This window comes from Vidua chalybeata, chromosome 3, assembly GCF_026979565.1.
Source record: "Vidua chalybeata isolate OUT-0048 chromosome 3, bVidCha1 merged haplotype, whole genome shotgun sequence".
NCBI classification, from domain to species: Eukaryota; Metazoa; Chordata; class Aves; order Passeriformes; family Viduidae; genus Vidua; species Vidua chalybeata.
Genome location: NC_071532.1, coordinates 54403144 through 54423359, shown reverse-complemented (window position 1 = coordinate 54423359; position 20216 = coordinate 54403144). Strand labels below are relative to the sequence as shown.

Here is a 20216-nt window from a genome sequence, read left to right as displayed (position 1 = left end):
ATGGGCAAAAGCTGAGTTCACAAGTTATGGTCCTCAGTATGCAAAGCACACTGGGGGCAAGTACCTAAACTGAATAAAAATCAGCAAAAAACTATAGCTGAAGTGTAAATCATATGCTAATAATCTGGCTTTGGTTTTGATGTGGCATATATAATTAGCATAGTAGCATGCAAGTAAAGGGATTATTTTATTAATATAGATTGTCAGCAGAATAGTGGGGTTTTTTGTTTGTTTGTTTGTTTTTTTTAATCACTTCCACCAGTGGGAAATGGTAGAGGGAGATAAAAAGATTGGCTAATGAACCAGCCACCTCCTGTCAGGTGCATTGTTAAGGCCACGCCGTTAGGGAGGATGCACTGATTTTTGGGAGAGCCGGGAGTGGAGACCGGTCAGCACCTGCGGGCGAGCAGGGACTCGCCCGCTTCCAGATTTGTGCTGCAAAGCACTTGCAGCAAGCGCCGCGGGGAGCTGCTGGCTCCTGACTGCGCCCAGGCTGCCCTCAGTGGTACGCGTGAAGGGGGGTTATGTGAGCAGGGAAACAAGGAATGCCGAGGGCAGGGAAGGGAACGGAATTTCCCTCAAAAATAAAAGCAAAAATAAGGAAAAGAGAGACGTGAAGGCGGCCCAGGCTGCCCGAGGGAAGGCGCTTTCCTCTCCCGCCCCGCCAGGTGGCGCCGTTGCGGCGCGGGAGCGGCGGGGCCGGCCGGGCCCTGAGGGGCTGCGGGGCCGGGGTGCTCTCCTGCCGGGGAAGGCACGGGAAATGCCGGGGCGCCGGGGCTTTGCCAGCCGGCTGGAAGCACCGGCCTGAACGATGAATAATGGAACCGCCCGACGCCCACCGCTGTTGGGGGCGCAAAGATCTGAGCTCGCTGTAGGGGGCTGCAGGTCTGCCTCCACGCGGCGCCGGGACTGCCTCGTAGGCTTTTGGGGCAGCAGGGGGAGGAACAAGCCTTCAGGACTGTAAGTGCAGCGTGAAATCACAAAAACATCTTTCGCCACCATCTTTTCCCCTTTTAGAGCTGCCCTCAGCGTTACTCAGCTGTCGGTCTGCGGCTGGAGGAGCGAGGCCAGACTTCGAGCTGGAGTATCTGGTCCTGATGGCTCTTGATGCTTTCATCAAGCTCCACAGAATTATTTCTCCTTAATGAGGCATTTGAACACAAGTTTGTGTCATATTTCTTTACCAACCAAAATTGCGAAGAGACTACAGGCTGTGTCCCCAAAAAGTCAGGAGCCAGGAGCTAGTAGGGAGTTTTCAGACATTTAACCTGTGAAGTGCGACTGCTGGTGCAAATTTCCCTTTGGGGATGCAGTTGTAAAGCATTTGGTGAACACCACCAGCGTGCCAGGAAAACTGCAGCTGGGGAAAGCTTTCATCAGAAGCCACTTTCTCAGTATGTTCTATTTGAAGGACACAAGAATAAATCTTAGTGTATCTTCTTACGTGGACTTTGACACAGTTAAACCAAGACAAGATTGCATTTGAAAACTTTCTTAAACTTGGGAAAAAGTTAATACATTACTTTTTTAGTTTTAGTTTTTTATGCTGTTTGTCTGCTATATGCATTTGACTTATCTCTGTACCATCCTTACAGTGGTTTTATACTGGACATTCAAGAGACTTGATATTTTTGCAGATTGCAGGTTAGCTTCTTGTCAATTTCATTATACCGGAATAGATATATATGAAGCTCAATACTCAGTTTAGTCAAGGTTTTCTGGCCAGCTGGAACATACCATGTTTTGGGTTGTGTAAGAGGTTTTAAATTATATAATTTAAAATTCTTGTTCTGTGGATTTTGCAGGGTAAGCATAAAACTAAGAAGTCTCACCTGGCTCGTAACAGCAGCTGAGCTCTAGTCTGGAGAGATAAGCTTTACTATTTGCATTTTGTTCTGGGAGGACTTTGAGGAGGTGTGTTTTTAAAGCACTATTGTTAACATCACTTTGCTGTTGAACTGGAAAGATCCGCGAACACATCCAAAGCTTGCCTCTCTGCTGTGCCCTACTGTGCTTCTGAATGCCTCATTTAGCATCTTTTGAGTTATTTGGAATTAATGGGAGCAATTTTTCGACTAATGCATTCACATCAAGAGCAGATCTGATGATAACCAAATGTTCCTGGATGTTCATGTTCCTGTAGTGGTACTATTACCGAGGCAACAGAGTCTTTCACAGTATAGCAGTGTTAATTTCTTAAGACTTATTCTTAAAGGCAGTGACCGCTATAAAACACATCATACTGGAGAGGATGATTTCCTCTAAGAATCAACAATTCAGATCTTACAGCCACAACGTCTTAAGAAAGCTAATAAAGAGCTTTTGAATACCCTATCCCTTTACTTCAATGTAAGATCTACCTGTCATGGTTTGGTAAAAAAAAAAAAAAAAAAATTTTATTACACTGAGAGTCTTTTAATAAGTGCATATAAAGTTTCTTAGTATTTCCATCCTTGTAGCATTAATTTTTCACTTTTATATCATAGTTCTATATGGAATTTAAAGGATATATAGGCCACATATCTCTCATTATCTTACATTTTGGCTAGAAATGCCCTTAGGAAGTCTAAGTCAGAAGCCTGAAAGTTGAAGGTGGGGTATCACAGGCACATAGGAATATAAAGCATGGCAATGCTTGTTAGTAAACCTTAGTAGTTAGCTTGTTAGTAAACCTTAGTAAAGGTATTTTATACCTTTACTTTTACTTTACCTTTAGTAAGGTATTTTATACCTTTACTAAGGTATTTAGTAAAGGTATTTACTTAAAAAGGCTAGGTGGGTTACAAGTTGTCCTGTAGCAAAGCTAAAGCAAACAGAGGCATTTGGACTGTACTGAGAAGTCCATACCAGTGTTCCTACAGAGGCAATAAGGAAAATTTTGCTCTCTATCCCTGGCAATTCCATTATTTCAGGCACCAGCAACCACTGTGGCAGTGTGCTGTTCCAAATATTATTTTATGCATTCTTGGGTTTAATGCTCACAAGCTGGTGGTTGTCAGGGTTAACCAGGCAAGTGAGTTCTGTACAGTTTCTGATTGGGCAAGCACAGTCTTCAAGAAACTTCGAAAGTGTTAAAATTAAGTATACTCAGGCGCTGAGCATTTCCCTCCCTGGACGAGTTTACAAATAATTTTTTGTTAGTTACTGTCTTGTGCTAGTTATAGGCCAAAAAATAACAGAGTGTATGTCTGTGGACTTCTGAATCTTTTGGATCGGTAAAGGATTAAGAGGTATTATTAACCACTAGATTTTAGTGGACAAAGGATTCTGCCCACACAGGCAGTGTATTTCTTCCTGCTAAGCTCCACGTGTGCCATGCTGTCATCTGCTACACTAGAGATTCAGCTTACTGTCTTCTGCCTAGGGTATGCTTCATACCCTATGATTTTACTGGTTTTTAATGTCTTCTGTGCAATTTTATTTATTAAATGTTTATATTTTCTTTGTGAACCTACACAGATAAGTCTCATTCTTGGAGGAGGAATAAATGGATTTGCCATCATTCCTTTTTCTCATTTCTGATCAATAAGTCTTGCAGATGGTCTAATTAATGACTTATTTAAACTATTGAACATGTGCTCATGCCTAGTTTGAAGCATGCAGATAGTGTCGCCTAATAACATTCAAGAAGGACAGTGTTTCCTCTTATAGAATTTGAGCATTACACTCAAGAGATCACTTTTTTAAACTTGTTTTATCCTAACCATATACACTATAATTGAATATTTTTTTTCTAGGGCATCTGGAGAGAAATCTGATGGTTCATAGAAAAAGCTAACTGCCATGTCAGGAACAGATACTATTACAAAATAGAGTTACTAGTGTAAATAGCAAATATTGTCATTATAGTATCTATTTTCAGTAAACACATTGAAATGGGAACACACAAGTATACAGAAAACATAGCTATATAAGTTTCTCCTGCAACAGTTGTAAGTAGCTAATGACTTTTTTTTTCCTGCCAGGGTTTTCCTTATCACCCCGGGTAAGGTGGTGGCTATTTAAAATTCCTTGGACTTTTGTGCTGGCCCACACCTTGTGTGTGTATATGCAATTATCTCTGTTCTGCTTGTTCTCATTTAACATTTCCAGTCCAAAGCTTTCATTGACTGAGCTGTTCTTTTCTAAGTCATGAGTATGTTTTTAGAAAGAAAACAGACTTTCTGTATAGCTTGTGCCACCATGAACTTCTGGTGTCTCTCCTATTGCAGTGTAAATTGTTAATGAGCTGAGCCTCACTGTCCAAGATCTACCAGAAGAAAGTGTAAGGAAATTATTTACTTTTCTAAATGGAGTTACTCTTTATTGAAATGCAAAGGATGATACAAAAATTCCATTCCTTTAGACCAAAAAAAAGTGTAAATGATATGACTGCAATGAGGTCATACCTTGACAGAAAAGAAGATCTGAAACTGGGAAAGTCATGCGTAGCAGCTGAATGTGATGAAAAAACTGTCAGTGTGATAGGGAGGCATATTCCAGTTCTGTGGAATATCTTCCCTGAAAGCATTTTTTATTAGTAGTCGATTAAATATTGAAGATGTTTAGGTTTAATCAGTATGAAATAAACCTTGGCTACTCCTTCATTTCTGGGCTTCTGCACACTGAAGCTTTGGTAGCTATCACAGCACAAGTGCATGTGGTGAATCTAGACCAACCACTGCAGAAAAATATGTCCAGTTCCATATATACCTGTGGCAAAGGCCTATGCCTAGAAGATCTGCCTACTGATTTTATTGTCTTTATTGTGATATTGCATAGTCTTACTTTTGATAGAAAAAGTGATCTTAAGCAGTGGCTAAAATTTTGATTTCAAGTCTTTGCAGATTTTTAATCTAATGAATGTGATGTTCTAAATCTGAATTGTTGAGCTCAAAGCAAGGTAAAGCTTGAACCAAAATTGCTCACTTTCTTATGTTATTTGCTAGAGACAGTAAAGAGACATTATGGAAATCGCTCTTAGTGTATTGTGCTCAGTTTTGTTATGTTGAGTTAGCAAAAATGGAGAAATAACTCTGCTTTTGCAGCCTTATTCTTGTAAGTTGGAAATTTGAGCTGTATGGCAGGAGACAAAAAGTAACAGTATGTGAAGGAGGGATCCAAATTGCTGGTTAAAGTCTGCTCTCGTTGCTGTTAACCTGTATGTAAAAACTTTTTTTTAAATAAAATTGTTCTCAGTTGATCATGTCTAATGTTCTTACTTCAGGTTTTTGACCCTACATCTGCCTGTTTCTCTACAAACAGCAGTACTCCAAATAGGCAGTCTTCTGCTGCTTATAATGTCTGAAATTTACTAATGAATTATCCTTGAATTTTCCCTAAAATACCTAAGTATATTTTAGAAAGTTTTCATTTTTTATTGAATTCTCCAAGAATTCTTTAGATTGAATTCTTCGAGGCAGTTTCAGTACATACATGTTTTTATAGACATATCTACTGAATTTTTTTTTTCTTAATTTCAGCTTCCCTTAATTAATGGATATGTTTGTAGTTGGAATTTACTATAAAACATTTCTTATGTCTTCTGTGGTATTTGCAAGCTCAAATCATATGGGTTTTCTATCCTTGTAGTTCTACTGTTACATTAAAATGATGCAAGCATGGTATAAATGCTACTGTAAAACCACTGTCTGACCTTTATTTTAAAATAATTGTCTTGTTAGGAGCAGAACTAAATGTAACTATGCAGCTTTAGGAAACAATAGTTGTTCTACCTTGTAACTGTACACTACAATCAATAAACAGGATGCCACAGAGTTCAAGCTTCAGGATTAGAACCCCACACAGAATAAGAAAACATTAGTAAATGCTTTCTGGCTAAGCTTATTAGAAATGCCACGATTGGTGTGACTTATACTGCCAGCACACTTTAGCATCAGGTTATCCAAACCTCCTATGGGCAAGTCTGAGAAATGTTACTTGAAGGTAATTTCCAAGACTTTCTTCTCCTTTCCTGATTAAAGCAGATTGCTTTGAAATCAACAGAGATTTATAGAGTGTGCCTCTGAGAGAAGTAGCTGGCCTGTAAATTAAAGCTCCAATTGCTTTTTTCAATAAAGTTGTTTTGAGGTTGTTTCTGTGGTGTTGTGCTGAGAGAGTCTGACACCATCATGCTTGCATAAGTGCAAGAGTCAGTCAAGCTCGACCAGGAAGAACTGCATAATAAACTAACTGGAGCTCCAAACTGTCAGGCTATCATGAGTAACATGTGGTTACAAATGATTCAAAAGTTCTCTTTCAACCTCTGAAATATTTAAAACTCAAAAAGGAGCTCCTTACGTGAACATATGTCTGTAACAAACTTAGGAAAAGTTCAACATAAAATTTATTTCCATACTTTTCTTTGTTACAGTTTAAACTTTTAAAATGTTTACAGAGGTTAAGAGGACTGAAAATGCAAATGAAAGAGAAAGATGAAGTAGAGTTAGCGAGGAAGGACAGAGGGGAGAAATGAGTTAAATTTCTGTAAAAAATGTAAGATAATACTTGAAAATGCACTGAAAAGTTAAGTAGAAATGGGCAGGGTGCATAGAGGATGACTTGTAGCTGTGTGTTCAAAAAAATTGTGGAGTTAGTTTGAGGAAAACTGAGTGACATTTGCTTACCTGAAGCTAAGTTACTAATCTAATAACAGATCTATTTTACTCTGTTCTCTGTCAACTGGAACACCAGTTCTCCCTCCAGACACTTGCATGTAGTTTCCTCTGCTGAAACAGGGAACTGCTTACATGGATGACAGCTTTCTTAAGGGCATTTGCCAGTATGACACTTGTTTGATCTATTGAGTCTCTAAAATAGGAAAAAAGCAAGCATACCTATGTTACCTTCTCTTATGGGGGAAAAAAAAAAGAGACTAAAGATGTATTCAGTCCTGCTTTTCTTTTAGAATTGCAAACCAAGGTGTTTGCATCCACACAGGAAGTGTGTGTCATCATTGCAAATCCCACATATAATTCTTTGACATGTTGGGAAGCAAGTGGTATTTCATCTGCAGAACTAATGTTTCTGGTATGAGTTTGATCAGTTGTGCAGAGCACTGGAACTGCAGAAAGCTTGTGCTGTGCAGGAAGCTGATGCTTACTCTGCTGTGCAGCACAATGAGAATTCTCCTGGCTTTGGTACATCAGGAGTGATACCGAGCCACTGAATGGGAGAGCCTTGTGGGGCAAGGCCACCTTGCCCCAAAATATGCTAGTGTTTCTGCGCTAACACTGTTTCGATGTTACATCATTTGTATGTTTTCTTAATTAGACCATGTAAACATAATCTGAGATGCTTTACAGTATTGATTATGTAGCCTATTTCTCATTCTTGGATGACAGCTAGCTCCTTTTGAGATCAGGGATGTAATGTGCTGCTCTTCTTTCTACTGCTGGAATTAAAAGGGGCTGTTAAAAGGCTTTGCTACCTCAAAATTTTAAGTGGTAAAAATACTTGTTTAAATGTTTATTACAGACCTACAGAAAGCAGGTTGGAAATGCATGTGTGTGTGTATGTGTATGTGTGGGGAACCACTTAGTTTCAAATTCAGGCTCTGCTTTTGAAGTCAAGACTTTGTGTATGTATCTCTAACTGTAAATCCTACCCCTCTTTCTTTGGTTTCTCCTTTATTGGAATTACTTTCATGCTTCTGGAAAAAAAATATTCCTGAAAAGCAACTGAGTGGCAGTTTGTGATCACTTTGAACCCAATTTCAAAACTTTTTTTACAAAGTTTCTGCAGTGTGGAATTCAATCCATTTTGCTAGGGAAAACTAGGCTTGCTTCAATTTCACCTAAAAGGGAAGTTAGCAGATCCTGGAGGACTGTTTGTAACTGCAGTACTTCAGTAAGCTTTCCAGAGGAGTACAAGATAAATAGTTACAGCAGTTACTCTTGTAGTACAATGAGTACCATGTAAAGCCTTCAAAATAATTTGAACAGAGCTGTCTCTTCATATTTTATTTACTCTTAATTTGCACAGGAAAAAATCAAACCAAAAAAAAAAAAAAACCACCAAACCAAAAAAAAAAAGAAAAATAAAAAAAACACCATAAAAACAACTAAAACCCCAAAGAAATTAAAACAACCCCAAACAAAACAAAACCCGAAAGAGAAACAGAGGCCATGCCCTCCTGGTAAGCATAGTGTGTTTCTCCTGAATCATCTGTGAAGAGGGACTGCAAGAAGGTTGCACAGAACTCTGCAGTTCATAGAGTATCAGCGCCACTCAGGTTAGAAGGGACCTGTGGAGCTTGTCTAGTCCAGTCTCTGGCTCAAAGCAGGGTCAGGCTGTGACCTCTGAGTAGCTTACTAAGGTCCTTATCCCAAGGAACTTCATAAAGGGCTAGAGACTGCACAGCCTGTCTGGAAAACCTACCCCACTGCTTGGCCATCTTTGCAACTGAAAAGGTTTTTCTTGGGTTGTGTCAGAACTTCCCCTGCTTTAAGTGAAGACTACTTGTTGTATCCTGGGATTCGGGTTTAGATTAGAGGTTTTTAATTTATGTTAGATAGCCAAATTCTGTAATCCCGCGCACCCCCCATGTTTTCCCCTCCCTGCAGTAGTTCGCTCCTTGCTGCGTGCTATTGGAGCCTACCCCAGTCACTCCTGCGGACACTCCCTGTCTTTTCCAGAGAGTTCCCTGCCAGTCACCCTGATCCTGCAACCCCATTAGCCCAGGGACCCAGGAACCACCCCAGCCCCATCTTGGTTGGTTGCTGTGGTGGACGTCACCGCCACGGCAGTCGCCTCTATTGGATGGGAGGCTGTGGGTCCTCTCGTCCCGTTCCCCCATAAAATCCTACACCACCAGAACCCCAGCGCCATTTTCTCCCATGCGAGAGCTGGAAGCGGTCACATCTTTCCACCAAATCACGCTGCGTGACCAATAAACCGTTCCTGCCAAGCATGGAGTAAATGGACAAATTCCTTACTTCTTTACCGGATCCGTAGCGCACAGTTACAGTGGCTGGCCAGCCCACGCGCCCGGGACATGGAAGCCGTGTCTGGGAACCCGCGGCAGAAACCTCGGCAGCACGTGGAAGGTATACCACAGCCGGGCTCCCAAGAGCTGCATGTGGCCAGGGAAAACAAAGCAACACTGCAACTACTGCCTCTTGATCTCCTGCTGTGTAGGTCTGCAAAGAACTTTATTCAGTTGTTTAAAAACAAACGTCATTGAGCCTTATTCAGTCATTTTACTTTGCAGGCATTGGGTGTCCTTCCTATGCCATGGCCGTCTGTTTTTTTTTTCCAGTCTGAACAGACACAGTCCTCACATCGCAACAGGGTATTTGCTCTTGTTTCCTGACCCTCTTGGTGGCCTGATACTGCAACAAGGGTGGTTCCTAGAGATGGGCTTTTTCCTTAAGAAAGCCTGTTGGGGGGTAAGACAGGAGGAACTTCCAATTCCTTTTATAAAAAGACTTAGTAATCTCTCTTGTTTCTGTAAGAATGGAACTATAGGATTCCAGGTCTCCCTCCAATGTTTGGCTTAATTTATGTTACCTTGTTTGTTGAATAAAGCCTATTTCAGTTTGAAGTCCCTGACTCAGGCCTGAATTGGGATTTTCATTGTCCATGAAGAGCCTCTGTGGCTCCGGTCTGAGGGGCACTTTTGAGACCATCAAGGCACAGTCTATCCAGAGCCTGACCTAGAGCTGTGACTGGAAATAGTGAAATGCAATTCAGATGGGAGCTGACATATCTCTACTGTGTCAGTAGAGTTGAAAGGACATAACCAAGCAGAGAAGCAGCAACTAAAGACAAACCTAAGTTTTCATCTTCATTGCTTCTGAGATCCTTGAGCCTTTTCCTGGCAAAGGTGAGTTGTGGTGGTTTTGTGTTTGAGGGAACAAAAATCTATGCTCTGGAACTAAGTCCTCCTATTTGACAGAGCTGCTCCTGCTGGGATTTCTCAGCTAAGCAAGTTGTTTGTGCTTCAGGGAGAGGCAGGTGCTCTGCCATCTGGCATGGTGCTGGGGGCATGGGGAAGTGCACCCTGTCCGAAACTTAACCTGACAAGATGCCCTGGGTAGTTAAACAGAAATGCCTTAACGCCTGGTAATGGGTTTAGAGACTTTTTGGTATGGAATTGTTGAGTTATACTATTTAGGTAGTAAGTGCACTGAGGTTTGTGACTGATTTGCATTACAATTGTCTGGGTTTTCTCCTTTCCTCTTGATAAATAGTTCTGATTGTTTGTGGGCTTACCGAATTATGATTTTTTTTTTGCTCTCCTACGCCTCTCTGACTCTTTTTCCCGTTGCCTTTTTTCAAGCCTGCATGCCGTTCTCAGTTTTGCCGGCGGGCCTTGCTGCGGGGAGAGGGAGGCTCAGCGGCCCGGGCGCAAGAAGGAGAACAGTTCGGGGATCTCGAAAGGGTGAAAAGGATGGGTCAAGAACTCCCGGATTTGCCCCGCGGTGACGAAAGGCAGCGGCATTTAACACCTCATTCCCGTAACCCTTTCCTTCCCCCCCGCTCCGGGAGGAGGAGGAGAGGGAGGAGAGCGGGCGGGGCGGACGCGGCGCCATCCCAGCAGCGCCCGTGCGGTGCGGCGCGGGCTGCGGTGCAGGCGCTGCCGGCAGGGGACGCTGTAGCCGCCTGCGCCGCTCCGGCGCTGCACTGCGAGGAGCCCCCGCGTGTCCGCCATATTGGTGCCCGCGCTGCAGCCGCCGCGCGTTGTTCTTCCATCTCCTACCGGCGCGGCCGCCCGGAGCCGAGCGCGGGAGGGAGGGAAGGAGAGAGAGAAGGGAACGCGGGGCGCTGCCGGGCGGGAAGCGGGGCGAGGAGGAGACGGAAACGAGCGGGGCCCGCGTCCCTCCGCGCCCGCCCCCTGCGCAACCCGCCATGGAGAGGAGGCCGGGCGGCCCCTGAGCGAGGAGCGCACGCACGCACGGACCGAGACTTGCCCCCGCCCGGCCCGGCCCGGCCCGGCCGCCATCAGCGGAGAGAAGCCGCCTGGCTCCCGCCTCCGCCGCGACATGGAGGCTGTGAAAGCCTTTAACAGCGAGGTGTGTAACCCCCAGCCGGCGGCCTCCTCTCCTAGGGGCCGGGGAGCGGGCGGGGCCCCGGGGCCTGGCGCCTTCCCTGCCCCCTCCCCGCAGAGGGGACGCTGCGGGAACTGGGGGAGCTCCGGGGGGCCCAGGGATGCGGGAATATTCCCGCAGGCCGGTCCGGGGCTCCCCCCCGCGTCGGGCGGGAAAGGGCCGTTGTCGCCGTCCCTGGGAAGCGGGAGGGTGGAGAGGGTAATGGAGACATACCCCTCCCCCCCAGCTTCTTCCGCCGTGAAGCTGGGGGCGGCTGAAGGGGAAGAATAGATCTGGCGGCGGGCTGGAGGAAGAGGAGGACGCGTGAGGAGGCCGAGGAAGAGGAGGAGAAAGAGGTCTCTTCCCTGCGCCTGGCCTGCGGTGGGGCGGGTGATGCCCGGCCAACTTCACGCAGCGGCCGAGGAGGCTGCGCTGGGCGGCGGGGGGGGCGGTCCAGGCTCGCCGGGCACGGGGACTGTGCCCGTCTACGCCTTCCTTCATCTCTCCTGCCACCCTCTTCCTCCTCACATGTGTGTCCGAATCCCGCCAGCGCGCACTTTTAACACCTCGGGCAGCTAAGCTTTAAATCTGGGGAAAGGAAAACAAAGGCATTGGAGGTTCGTCTTCGTATTTAAGAGTCGTATATTTGCAGTGGTCAGGATGGAAGCAGACATTCCCTACATGCTGCGCAGAGCTCAGATCCTGCACTGAAGCACCGTGCAGAGAGCAGGCTACGGAACCCAAGAACACATACATAAATATAGGCTGAGGTGTTCATATTGCACCTGGCTTCTCTTTTGTGCGGAGAACTAATGTTTATTTTATTGTAAGATGGTTCTTGTGGCAACTCTGCTTTGTTGCCGTCATTGTGAAAGTGTCATTTGTATTTTGAAGTTAATGTACAAGCAAGAAAAACAAATACATATTTTTCTTACCAAGTCCTACATTTTACAAAGTAGTTTTTAACTTATATTGACCTTAGATAGTATCAGCACTTGTTACAATGTATACTTTTAGAGATTGCTCACATACTGAAGCTCCCAGTTGCCCTTTCACTAGTCCCAACAGGGATGTAGTACAGTTTTAATGGTTTTAAGTAATGCTGTTTCATTTGATCTGTGGTGGAATAGTGTGGCAACCATGTTGTTGTTTCTGCAAGCACAGTAAGATAGATTTCTGAAATGAGCAGGTACTCTCCAGTAACTTGGGAGCACTTGTACAGCTCTAACCTTGATGTGCAGTTCTAGGTGTTGCACTTTAAGTAGAAATAAGCACATTGTGGCCACTAGAAGAAAATAAACACTATAAACTTTTATTCCTATTTTATTACTTGATTGGCACATTTTCTATATTATGCAGGGGAAAGGAAGAATCTGGTCACAAATAAGTTGTTCAGAACATTTACCTTCTATATACCTATCAGTAGGAGCAGAAGTCTTCCTCTTCATGTTGAAAAACAGCTTCTAACTCTTCTAACTGACTTGCTGAGCACTTGGGTATAAATACTGTAAAAATAAGTCTGAGACTTAAGGTGGCAGCTGTGCTGAAGAGGAGAGCTTTAGATTATGCCTTACATTTTCTAAATCCTTAAAAACGGTAGACAGTAGGTTGTTGGAAAAGAAAATGCAGAAGATCTGACAGTGTCATTTTAACCAACTTATCTGCTATGTTATTAATAGACAGTATCTCTGATTTAACCTCTCCATTTGAATACTGGGCTACAATGATGGGAAGGTTTTAAAGATGCCTGGTCCTGGAAGTAAATGGTACCAGACTTGGTGCAGCTAAAGAATCCCAAATGTCATTGCTAGCCACTCTTAACACTTCTATACCCAGTGCAGAACTGAACTTTTATTTAGCTTTCTGTCATTTTCTCTGGTTTAACTTATCTATGCACACTTTGCAGTTTAGAACTGTGAAATGATCACTAAATATTTGAATTACCTAAAGTGTATGAGTCTATATATTGCTGTTCCCAAGTGGTTTTGATACAATTTTACAAAATTGTAAATTTTGATATTTACAAAATATTGGTTGTAAATATTACTTGTAAAATCCCGTTATTTGTTTATATTATATTTTAAGGTCAAGTTAAACTCCAGAACTGACGTCTGAGTCCTGTTTTAGAGTTTTCTGGCTTAAAATAGATGTAAATTAAATTTAGCAGCAGATGAGACAGAATAAATTGTATAAAAACTTTTACCATACTTTTTCTTATGCAGTTTGCATTCAGTTAAGGATTTTACAACAGTTTATGTAACTTACTGGTGAAAACCAGATAACACTTTAGAAGGAGCATTTCAATACATTTAAACACTCAAGTTTGCAGGTTGATTTTTTTTAATTTGGTTTTTTCAAAAGAAGGAGTTGTGTTTGGATTCTGCAGAAATGCTAAAATAAAGGCATCTATCTGTCTAGGGAGTTTAGCTAACTCCAGAATTGTATGTGAGCTGAGCAATATCTTGTAGGTGACTATCCTATATGGCAGTAAGATTGAAGTGCTTAAAATAGGCTTGTCATTAATTTGATTAGAAAGAAGAATTTTGAGTTTATTTGAACAGTAACTACTGGAAATAATGGCGGCTATTGCAGAAAGCTGTTCAATGTCTAGTGATGATAAGTAGCGCTGTCTGTGCTGTACCTAGTTGTATATATAAAATTAGCCCTAACATTTCAAGTCTTGGAAAACGTAAATTTAAAGCTGAGAAATAATCAGGTTCCTAAATAAAACATGCTCAGTATTGTTTTTATGTAATGATTGACATTTTCCCATTTGATTAAAACTGCTTGGCAGCTGAAAATTGGAATAATATACAACTGAGCTAGTATAGTGTTGAGGTAATTGGCAGTGTTTTGTACCACAGAGTTTATCATTTGCTACAGTTGGCACCACAAAGGCTTACCACTGCAGAGCCATTTTCCTCCAGGCCTCAGTTTAGGCCCTGAGATTTTTCAGAAAAGCACAAAATCAGATTCAAGAACACGTCCTGACAGAAGAAAATGAGTCAAGTGTTTAAAATTCTCTGTATGTTCTATAAAATGTATAGAATATACAAGCATGTGTGTCCTCACAGTTCCAGTGCTTAGATGACAGTTATTTAATTGCAGATGTATATAATTAAAATTCAGTATTTGTTACATAGTTGGCTCAGTGTTAAAGTCCTGCTGTCATCATCAACCCTAGCTGCCCATTGTCACATTGCTTTTAGGTACTGGTCTTGAAGTTAGTTTTGAGTGCTATACTCCAGAGTTTTCTTGCAATACTTGTCCTTTTTTTTTTTTTTACTTTATTTTTTTTTTTACTTTATAATGTGAAGACTGTGTGGAAAAAGAAGACCAATGGATGTTTTAATTCTAAAATATATTTAATTTTTTAAAAATTTATTTCTGTGTTAACATGTAGAATAAATGTAAATGATTTTACAGTCACATAAATAGTCACAGGATCATAATTTATTTTAAGGGGAACGGAGATCGCAAATTCATTTTTAAGTACAACACAAATGGAATATTTGAAGTTATGCTTTGTTTAGCCATACTACCTGCATCTCTAAGAATTGAATAATAGGCATCTTGAAAAGATAGAGAAAATTCAACTTAGATATTTATTTCTTTAAAAACTGCAATAATAATTCACTGATCTTGTTCAATTAAACAAAGCATTTCTAATAAATTAAAGTTTATCAATACCTCTACTCACATACAGGCACGCATCTCTTCATGTATGAGCTTCATCAAGTCTTGCTGTTCATGATGTTTTCGTTTTTGCATTCTCTTTAAAAACAAAACAGAAATATCTCCTACATAAGCTATGCATGCTTTGGTCAAATCATTGAATATTGTTTTCATTTTGAGTTGCTGAGAGTGGTACTTGCATCTTTGATTTACAGCCATTTAGAAGCTTAGTAATGGTGAAACCTACTCAGGAGAATTAGATAGCATATCTAGATTTGAAATTTACATTGTTGAATCAAATGCACAATAGTTGTTATCGTCCAGTGCCACAAATTTCAGCTGTATTTGTATTTGTCAGGCAATGCAGTATATTATGACACTGGAGAGGCAATTCAGGAAAGAACAATTGTATATTTTAAAAAAAGGTAAAATAGAATAAGGTGAAGTTGGTCCCTTGGAACTCAGGAACAAGAAGGTCATGTGTCTTCTAATTCCTTTCACAAATGCCTTGTTCACTTGAGCGTGTCTTGTATGAAAAGTTCAGTTTCTCTTGTCTGCACAGTTGGGTGTTGATACTTTCATGTACAAGGGAATTGAATAGAAAACTTAAGTGTCATCAGGGAGACCTGGAATATCTGACATCTTAAAGTGGCATGCACATAAAGTGCTGTAAGGTTAAGGTAGTGATTACTGTTTGTTTAAAGATGGTGTGGGTTGTTGTGCCTATTCTCTTCTAGGGTCTGAGTCATAATTAAAACTTCTGCAGCATTGCTAGGTTGGTGTTCAGCCGTTACTGACAAAGAAAATGGTTGTCTTCGCATAGTTCATCCTAAAATACGCTGAGCTTTTGGTGTGGATAATGCTTTTAAGAGTCAAGTAAGATGATGCATAAAGTGGCTATTGCTGCTTTTGGGTTCACTTGTCATTCTGAAATTGATCAGTGGTAGAGAAATGGCAGACACTGATCATTTATTGGTAATGCTGTTGTCTCGATACTTCATTTGCACTTCATTTTGTATCGTCCACCTTTATCATGACAATTCTTTGGAAGGTATATTTTAAGGGTCAGTGAGGAACAGTTCAGTGGTCTACAATTTCAGAAATGTGACCCTTGGAAATTACCCACATTTTAAATACTGAGCATTGGAGTATGGGTGCATAAAAGTACAGAAGGCTAAACTAAATATTCTATTTCAGACTATTTAAATGTTGTATTCTAAGTCAATGAGGTGGGTTCTTCATGAAAGAATGCCAGTTGATGCTGAAAAATGCTAAATGGTATGCCTCATGAAGATGCTAAATACAGATTGATGCTGAATAGCTGGAGAAAGTGGGGAAAAAAGGATGCTCTATAAAACGAGCAGCCAGGGCTTTGATTAGTGCAAGTAGATACTAGCAGTTATGTTAAGGAACAGTAAGAAGACACGTAAGCTACTCCCTGTCAAGATATTTTTCTTGGATTCTGCTGGATGTTTCATGTTGGCTGAAGCACCTAAAACATCTGTAGGGTTTTTTTTTCCCTAGCTGCTGTGACAATGGCAAAACCTGTATCTGTTTTCTCTGTCACTATATTTTACTAGCCATAAAAGAGAGTACTACCTTCTTTCATATCCTCTGCTGTTTGAAGGACGCTGCAGCTGTGATAAGTTTAAAGCTTTTTTCTTTTTCATTTCTCTGCTGCCCCATATATGGTCAGATACTTGTAAATTTTATTGTAGCAAATTGGGATGAGAGCTTCTGGTTTACTTTTGTCTTTTGTCAGAAGAAAAAGTGATACGTGCATTTGCATGCAGACATTCATACATCTGAAAAGTTGTTTCTGTTTTTCATTCTTAACCTCTGGGGTGGATGTGAAAAATGTCTTCCATTTTAGTTTGCTGTATAATCCTGTAGTGTTTCTCAAAAAAAAAGGATGAATATTTACATGAATTCCCTTAAGATGCAACAAAATATGTAAGAATTTATTAGTTTCCTGTTTACTGTCAGGAACATTAGGAGCAGTATCAGTGAAATGTAACTTGTTTCCCTGCAAGAATTGAACTTCGCTGTCTCTCAGCGACTTTTTTAAAGAGTGTAGGGAAAGAAAGTCCTTTTCTCTTGAAGGTAAAGTAAATATTAAATTGATGTTCACCTGGTTAAATGTCTCCATGTGTGCTGAATATATATTTGCCGTTTTAATATCACACTTTCAAAGACTGATCTGACCTTTGAATTTCATTGGCCACAGAACCTTGACTTTTGGCCTTGTAAAGACATGCTCCTGCAAGTGTGTGTTAAAGGCCCAAAATGTTATGCTTTGGTTTTATTTTGGTGCATGTCTTGTTCGAGAACCTAATTTCTTTAGTGAAATAGTATAGGACAGACATTTATAGGTTTTCAGTCTTAGATACATAGACTTTAAATTTGTTCTTAAACTGTGATCTAGATCAGATCCTTGTGAGCCTGTAGCAGTTGTGTAGATCTCCAGATTCTGCAAAGTCTCTGGGGCTGTAACTGGATAGTTACAAGTATTGATCCTACTTGCTACTCGTTTAGAGAGCAGCCAGCCATTTTGCAATTTAAAACAAATGCCCTTCTGAACTCTTATAACTTCAGATCCTTTGGTTGTCACCTGCTTACCAAGATTATACCTGAGGCTACAGTCTTTGACAGGGTTCTTAAAATTATCTTAACAAGTCTTTTTTTGGATTTGTCACTATTTGAGCTGTGCCCCATCCTTGGAAGTGTTACAGGCCAAGTTGGATGGGACTTAGAGCAACTTGGGCTAGTGGAAAATGTCCTTGCCCATAGCATGGAGTTTGGAACTAGATGACCTTTAAATTCTCTTCCAACCCAAACCATTCTATGACCAACACTCTGTTTTCCTATGGCAGTTGTAGAAGTGGAGTCTGGTAATCCACATGGCTTTCTTACAGGAAAAAAGCCATTCAGAACAAAACTTTTTGGTAAGGCAGGTTTAAAAATACTTTAAAGTACTTAAATTACTCCCATAAGAGTATTTTTTTTACTTAGGAAGAGGTCTTTTATCTTCTTGTCTGTAAAATTGAGTCATCATTTTACCTCATGACAGGCACTAAAAAATTCATCCTGAGTGGCTCCTCCAGCCTTGGTCATAGCCCACATTCGTGGCCTCAGCAGCCACTGGTGTAACTGCATTGTGAGGCCTGGGACAGAGGTGCATAATTGGCTGTTCTTATGTGCAACCAGAATTCAGTGAGCTTGGCTTTGAAAGTTCAAAAACAAAAACAACTTTTGAAAAAAGTTCCAAACAATATTAGTCCTTGTTCCTGTTCGGAACTTTTCGTAAGTTGCACGTGTATTTCTATTCTTCCAGTTTTTCACTTCCTTGGAGCTACTTTCTGCAGTATTTCTCAGGGAGCACTGACAACAGCAGTAGTTGGGTAGGTAATTTTATTAACCTTATTCAGGAGCTGCTTCTTCACTTTAGGGTACATGTTCTTTAAGGCAAAAACACATAGTCCAGTTACTGCTGTACTACTACTTATTTTACCTGTTCTTGCCATATGTACTGATCAAAAGGAGACATTTTTATAAGTAGAATTTTAAATGTTAACATTTGAAGGAAATACGAAGAAATGAGTGCATTGTCACCATGACCCTCTCTCTATCAGATTTACTCCTACCAGAAATGCATATTTCTTGTAATAGCCTGCTGTTTCTGCTCTTAGGCTTTTGGGAAGTGAGCTGGCATTTGTACAAAGGTGATTACTATGGATATACAACAACTTACCATTTATTTCCACTTCTTTTTGCAAGAGTTTGCCTACATAACTTAGCTGGTTTTACTGGGTAAAGTTTTTGATTGTATGAGGTTGTTCTTTTCTCCTGTCCTTGGTTATATGAGTGGGTGGCTGATGCTTTGACATTCAGAAATATAATGCACATGTTTAATTTACTAAACTACATGTGTGGAAAGTGAGGCTTGGCAGCTTTGTTAATGTGTCTGCTGTTGATGTTTTTGAGGGTTGGCAGAGAGTGTTCTGATTCCTATTTAAAATGAAAGCACAAAAGAAGATGTGCCTAAAGAAGGGTGGCAGAGCTAAGATCCAGGAGCAAGGAATGATGGGTTGGGTGGATGGTGGCTGAGCAGTAAAACAGTGGAGGGTAACAACGCCTGTGAGGTTGAAGCCAACTATTTTTGTAGCCTTGAGCGTGTTTATTATAAGATACTCTTTATAACATTAGTTTTGAAAGATTGAAGTAAATAGTGCTTTATAAAATATTATAACAGCTGAACAAGGTGCACTGCCTTTATGCAAGGAAGTGAACAGCTGTCTTACATATTTAAATTGAAATTTATTATTGAAATAGCATGCATTTTTGGGAAAGGTAATTTAGAAGATCCATCATCTTGAGTGGTTCAGTGTAGGGCTCAGTGTTTCCAAATAATTAGTTTAGAGTTGAGTGGTAAAGGTTTCCGTACTTTTTATTTTTTTTTTTTTGTTCTCTATCTTCAGTATTTATTAGTTACTTTCAAAAACTTAAGTAGAATTAATTATGTGTATTCTTTGCTTTCCACCCCTGTTATTCTGTAGTTTGTTTTCTCTGTAAAGTGCAAAATACTGTAAATCACGCTCACTATAAAACTCTTGGTTTAAAAACGTTGGCCTTGTAACAGGACTTTATGGAGCTCTCAGTACATAATTTAGAAATTAGTACGATATATAGAAATACAATTCTAATATTTTGCTAGTGATGTGATTGCAGTTTTAAAAAGAGAAATAATCATACTTATAAATGTTTTTGGCTTTTTCAGAGGGTAAGTCCCAAGAGCTTAGAATATATTGACCAGATTGTTGGAAGCCCGTGGAAGGACCTGATCAAATCAAAGTCTTTCAGAATACCGAATCTCCTGTACATATTAACAAGACAAAGCTGGTTCACATGAAAAGGAAAAGCTTCAGTTAACATGTTGGTCTTCATAACTTGGTTACCAATGGTGTAGTTTGCTTCTTAATTTTCACAAGAGTGAAGTGGAGCACTTAAGCACTTAACAGGAAATGCAGACCATTTATATGACAAATATATTGGTTGGAGAAATCCAATCCAGTACAATCTGTGATTGCTTTTTTTTTTTTTTTTTTTATTTGAATCATTAAGTTTCATTGTGAATGCAGGGGTTTTAAACTATATTCAATGAGATATTTTGAAACCGTCACAACAAGACAGTTTTTGTCATGCGCTCTAAAAACAGTTGGCAGAGAAAATGTGTGAGTCTGATTTTCAAAATGTTTAAGATCTGTTCCTATATTTCATATCTCAGAATTGTAGAGGTGTGATTGTAGTTAGGTTTCTCTAAGGCTTTTAACTCTTTGTTATGCCACACTTTACCAAACTAGTGCATTGGAACAAGGACAGAGGGTACTTCTCCAGTGTAGGCAGCCCCTAAGCTCACATCTGGAAATCTGTGACGACTGATACTGTGACAGAAGCTGATCCTTTTCCTCTTGATCTAGAATTAGCTATATAATAATGATAAAATAGAAATATGGAAATTAGCCATATGGCAGG

At 40.6% G+C, this 20216-nt stretch overlaps 1 protein-coding gene across 3 annotated transcripts in view; it reads left to right on the top strand.

The window, feature by feature from the left end:
• The first annotated feature begins 10630 nt into the window (after positions 1-10630).
• SCAF8 (SR-related CTD associated factor 8) overlaps positions 10631-20216 on the top strand; it is an 88478-nt gene continuing 78892 nt past the window's right edge. For all 3 annotated transcript variants that reach the window (XM_053936792.1, XM_053936793.1, XM_053936791.1), the window contains exon 1: positions 10631-10994. In XM_053936792.1, the coding sequence (XP_053792767.1) occupies positions 10965-10994 (30 nt within the window). In that variant the 5' untranslated portion in view covers positions 10631-10964. The remainder of the gene's footprint in view (positions 10995-20216) is intronic.